The sequence below is a fragment of the Neodiprion pinetum genome, chromosome 2 (assembly GCF_021155775.2).
Source record: "Neodiprion pinetum isolate iyNeoPine1 chromosome 2, iyNeoPine1.2, whole genome shotgun sequence".
Taxonomy (NCBI): domain Eukaryota; kingdom Metazoa; phylum Arthropoda; class Insecta; order Hymenoptera; family Diprionidae; genus Neodiprion; species Neodiprion pinetum.
In genome coordinates this window covers 9,339,714-9,345,713 of record NC_060233.1, presented here as the reverse complement: position 1 = coordinate 9,345,713, position 6,000 = coordinate 9,339,714, and the positions used below count along the sequence as shown (strand labels likewise).

Below are 6,000 nucleotides of genomic sequence, written 5' to 3'. Positions count from 1 at the left end.
TCTAGAACTTTCGAACGCCACGGTACCTTAGATTGCCAATATAAGTTAGTGCAGTTTGAAGAAAAAAAAAAATCTTTCACGTTTTATTCAATTCTTCCTGACTCGAATTTATTCTATATTTATTGATAAAGTTCTCGTTCGCTTTATTATACTGTAATTTTAATTTCCTTCTTTTCTTTTACAGTGTTACATTTTGTTAATTGCATTGTTTTGCAATGACTGAAGTCCTGTTTCTAAATAATACTACAAGAGTTTTAGAACAAATCTTACTACAATCGTATATGCTTGTACTTCATCTTTATCAGAAATAGTCAGGAATAATGTAACCACCAAAAATTGATGAAGAATGCAAAGCTTTGTATTTTATTATACTGAACGTCAGAAAATTTATTGTTATCTGTAGGTACCTACCTTTTTTTTTCTCACCCCTCGAATTCTATTCTCCATTTTGGGTGGGTCCGAAGCCATGATCCAACGTGATCTACGAGACCGAGTGAAGAAAAGCTCTAGATTTCGGCTGAATAATATATATATATATATATATACGCCGCAATAGGCGTAACACAAATAATTTGTGAGCCCTTGGCATTTCTTCTACGTTTCAGTTTTTTTTTTTTCTCATTTCGTTTTCATCGAAAAAGTTGTGGGTACGTTAGAAAAAAAATACGTTCGTTAAGCGAGTATTCATTACCTTTCTTTTTCAGTCCAAGACCCTCTAGTTCTTTCCACCTTCTAATCAGTCTTCTTCGCTTTGAGATATTCTTGGGACGCACCATAGGTATAGGTATACATATATGTATACACCGATAGACGCCGAGTACTTGTAGATTCGACGCGAGTCCAAGGTTCTTCATGGCGCATAGCAGTCGTGGTTCTAGAGCAGCGACTCTCTCAGTCTTTTCATACGCTCAGATCCCAGGTATAATTCACCTATTCATGGATGTATATGTTTTGTATTTAGACGCGTATGTATAGGTACTTAATTTCGGCGAATGAAACACGTGTGTAGACGATTCGTATAACAGATTGCAGCGTGACGGGCACCGGGCTGCCTCAAGGTTCGAGAAAATGAAAAGCTACGTTACTCGAAAGCACAGATTATGCTCAGTTCTGTACGAATTACCGTGTAGACGTATATAAAATTTTAATAAGGCCCGCATAGCTTTCCTTTTCACGGTTTATATACCTCAACCTTTCAAAGTCTCTTTCATTTTTTCAGACTGTTCAAGCGATTTCTGCTAGTAGATAGACAACGATACCGATTGTGAATGTAGATTCCGTCACTGACTTTTACCAACAGTTAAGCCAAGACGCAAACCTTTTCCCAGAATGATCGATGGTGGGGCAAATTATCATTAAAGAAATCATTTGATGACCGATATAGTCAGCCAGAGTAGGGACTCAAAGGTTTCGAAATAAGGCTTGTGACTTGGCTCAAGTGTCGGTAACATGTCGGTAAGGAAATCTGTATCCAGAACTGGCATTTCCCATCAACTTCTGTTATGTCAAGTTTCGTTAGTTGGATTTCGAGTCATTCAAAAATTTACTATTCGATGACTTGTTCCTCTTCTCCTTTTTTTTTCGATTAATTCCGTATTCTCTAAAATCTGTATTACTGCGGTATTGACCGTAGTTGTAATACAATTGCTCGAAATCGCGTGAAACGATGTTCAGCGAGCTGGAAATTGGCATATAATTATTCCTACTATAAATTGGCGTTTTATCTGTACACGAGGCAAAGAAATTCCTGTTTTCATTTCTTCTCTCCGTTCTTCCGCTTGTCGTATTGAACGATACTAAGAACTGCGAAGTTCATTTCCATACATTACTAATTAATCGCATGACCATAAATAATGCTTGTCAAGTGATAAATGTAACAAGGCTGCGTGAACCTTACGCGAAACATCCGCCGTGTTCCGTTGCGTTTTTCTTATTCTTTTTCCACCCCGCTATTCGACCGCAGGCCATGCGGATAAACACAAGATTAATTTAATCAGCGAGCTGTTTGTTTTATCGTTTACAACTTTTTCATCATATTTGTCATAACAACAATAATAAAGTAAAACAGGTGTACAGTACTATATTATATTACAAGAAATGTAATTCATTTGCTTGTGATTCATTTATATTTTTTCGATGTTCATCATATATTGTTCCGAACGAAAAACAAAAAAAAAAAATAAATAAATAAAAAATACAGAAGCCCTGTTAAAAATAAAACTACTGTATAGGTAAGTCTCACTTCTTTTTTTTTTTCTTTTTTTTTTTTGTTCTCGTCAATGACAAACGAATACCAATTATTCACTCGTTTCGGTGAGACTCAGAGACGCGCGGAACCGCAGCTGCGGAGCGGGGATTAGGGTTTGACGAAAAAAGTGAAAATTAATCGATTAAATTAAACGCTGGCCGTAAAGTAGATATAAAGGTATGTGTTTATATAGTGAGAGATTGAGGAACTTGACCTTGGAAAATAGCAGGCTGCAAGGTGGTACAGAGTAAATTTACGAGTAATTAACTGCAATTACGGCCATCCCAGTAGCAGCTGCGCTATACGGCGTGCTGGACGAAACAAATCACCTAGGGGATGTAGATGGCCGCGCCCTGATTGGGTTCCGTTGGGAACAATAGACCCTCGGTTTCGGAAGGCTTTATCCCTCGGCGATGGTAGAATTTCTCTTTAAGGGACTCCAAGAACTCTGGGACCTTCTCCTTTGTCGTGAGAACTACTGCGCATCCGCCCCATCTACAACCGCATTACGGAAGTGTTATATGGTTATTGATAATTAACTTACCGAGAAATCCTCAGAGGTATATATAGAAAATGTGATGTCCGGTGAAACGAATTACGCCGTTACTTTCCCATTGCTAATTATTGGGCAATATTTGATTCTATGTTGAAATGGTTTTTTTGATGACCTGCAACGGAATTATCACGCAGAACGTTTTAAAATACGAGTGATGATGTAATCATGAAAGTCAAATCAATGGATAGGATTAAGTATTTACAATATCGAAAAAGAATAGAATAGTTTCATTTCATGCTATGGAAAATTTATCTGATAGAATTTGTATTCGAAGAAAATTCCTTTTACGCATTTGTCCGGATGTTAAACAGAATAGAAAAATATGCAACACGCCGTCACTGAGTAATGACTGTGTAATAGATTCCTGGTGGTGTATATTGGGTTAGAATCAGAGGTGAGAACACATCGATTATAAACTGTATTACGTGACATCTATGTAACAGAGTTGATTGAAATTTCCATTAATTGAGTAAACGTATAACAGGAAACCCGTCGCGATCGTTACGACGGTTCGTCAACGTGGTTCGCTCATAACGAAACTTCTCTCTATTAATTGTAAAACATTGATTTTCACGAGCGATCGAACCCGTCTCATATATTAGTCACAAAGTTACTTGCAGACGTGGCCTGTAATTAAACTGTTTCAGGTTAACACAATATTTTCACTTTTCCCCATCTTTGGTGATACGACGCAAGTATTAGTTTTTATCGAAAATCACTTTTTCTAACTTCAATGAATCTTTACGTTTTTGAATCTCTAGAACCCATACAACAGGTTTTTGGATTTCGGTTTGTCCGACAAACTCCCGCGATGATCTCGGAAACGACTCGCTGAAAAGATTTGAAACTTATTGTTAGAGTATTTTATAATCGAATGATGGACATGAAAAATTGCTATCAATGAAATCATTTCATGATTTCAGTTTCAGATTTTTCATTCGGCCGTTGTCGAGATCAAAGCAGAAGCTTGTCTGACAGACCAACAGACTCTTACCCCTTTTCATGGCGACGAAAATTCTTTTTTTTTCCCCTTTTATTGGAACGAAGTATAAACATTAGTTTATGCCGAAATAAAAATCCTCCTAAAGTATAGTAGTTACGTTTTGGCAATTAGACTGGCTTCATTCTAATATAAATAATAAGACAGTCGCTTACGAAGATCTGTATCTGGTTTTCCCAACGTAAAGAAACGCGCTGTTGTCATTTTTAAGATAATTTAATCGTCTGCACTAGAGTCTTATTTATCCGTATAAAACCGTATTCACAATTATTTTAAAAAATTTTCCGAAGATACTAAAACGAGTGTCTTTGTCTGACACTTGTTACTTGAATAAGAAAAAGTCATTTTCACACTCACACTGTAATTTTGGTCATTTTTTTTCTTATATTCCATGCAAAATCCTGATTTTTTTTTTAATTCAGAATGATTAGGATATTTTGTGAATCCATAATTGTTTACAATCGTCATGAATAAAAAGATAGAAAAAAAGGTATAATCGTGAATGTAATTCGTTAGCGGAAAAATTTGATAATAAACGTATATTAAAAACGCTGGGAATTCATTGATTTACAAAACAAAGATCTCAGAATGTCGATTAAATTACCAATATTCAATGCATAGGTTTAATTTTCACCCTCCTTAGGGGTTCATATAAATAGTACCGAAGGTTGCATCTATTCTCGGTCTAAAATTGTATTCCGTAAAAATAAACATTCACGTAAATCTCATTCAAGAGCATTATCTAAAACAATGTTGATAATTCACCCCGTATTCGCCCCATTTTAGGGATTCTTTACAGTTTCAATAAATTTTTCACATCAAATTCGCATTCAGTATCGAAGAACACTCAGGACCCGTGTAATCGCACTTCCTTACCAACAACGACTGATTAGCGTGAATGAAGGGGTTAAAAAACTCCTTCGCGGGACATCGGCGTGGTTATGTCGACAAATTATATCGTAAGGGTGACACCACGGACAACCGTATGAGAGAAAAGAAGAGAAGGGGGGATAAAGGGATAAACGGGGGTCGACTCACCCAGCTCCAGTTAGGCGAGCTCCAAGGGCTCCGCACTCCATCGCATCTTCGACCAGACGGTTTAGCTCCGGATGACTACACTCGTACATCTGGTCCAGGCTCACGTGACTTTGGGTCATGAGATGTCCGAGATGACGGAGACGCTCCTTATCGCTTTTCCCATCTCGCTGATTTATTTCACGAAATTCAATCACCCTCGCTGCCTCTGCGGATGTAATTATTGTTATAACGCGTCGTATCGAGACCGGAATTTGACACTTGTGTTATTCGGAAAAAAATACCACCCATCCTAACTGTCGGGAAGAGAAAAAGAGAAATTCAATGTTGAGAGATTGAGGATAATATTGATCGAATCATTTGTTTGGAATATAAATATTTTAATCTTCATCGCGAAGATGTCTTCACGACAGATGGAATAAAAATGTTGATACAGTTGTTTCGTTTTAATTTGAACGAAACAAAACATTTTATTTCATGTTCGAAACGAGGGGTACGCATATATTTTACCGCTACAACTTATCTGTGAAATATTCGTCGAGTAACGTAATTGGTTAAAAAGACTCGTCTGCTTTTTGCTTTATCTCAACAAGTTACCAGCGAATCAAAAGGAGCTGCTTTTAAAAATTTTTAACATTTATGGGGCAGGTACAATTTTTTAAAACGATTTTAAACTTGAAAAAAGGGAGGGGAAAAGTTACAACGAACGACCTAATTCACTTTATTGTTAGATATGAGATCAGGGAAGATAAATATCGTTGAGCAAGAATTTATCATGGATTGACTCGGATTACGACATTTCAATTTTCGTATCCCATTACATGGTACGGACGTACTACATAATACGTAACTTATGTGTGTTGGAGAGCGCTGACTTGCGTAAGAAAAGTTGTTGTGCAACGCAAAGACGATTTATTGGCTTGCAATGAGTATATAATACACATATCAGATACCTATGTATGATAGAATGGATGGAATTTTTGGTAAAGTAAGAAATCGATAGAACCTTGGCTGCAGAATTGCGACGAAACGGTTCGTCGCTGTTTCGGTAATATAAAAAGTTATGGCATCGTATAAAAGAAAGAAGAATGGCAACTGCAAGATTGATTGTACAAGCGGTACGTCGTATATTGCGTTATAATTAACGAAGCCGAAACACGC

General features: G+C 36.9%; 1 protein-coding gene across 4 annotated transcripts in view; it reads right to left on the bottom strand.

Moving 5' to 3' along the window:
• Positions 1-1,988: 1,988 nt before the first annotated feature.
• Galk (N-acetylgalactosamine kinase) overlaps positions 1,989-6,000 on the bottom strand; it is a 75,375-nt gene continuing 71,363 nt past the window's right edge. For all 4 annotated transcript variants that reach the window (XM_046611201.2, XM_046611200.1, XM_069133512.1 and 1 more), the window contains exons 9-10: positions 4,843-5,047; positions 1,989-2,743 (exon numbers count right to left, since the gene is read on the bottom strand). In XM_046611201.2, coding sequence (XP_046467157.1) covers positions 2,578-2,743; positions 4,843-5,047 — 371 coding nt within the window. In that variant the 3' untranslated portion in view covers positions 1,989-2,577. The remainder of the gene's footprint in view (positions 2,744-4,842; positions 5,048-6,000) is intronic.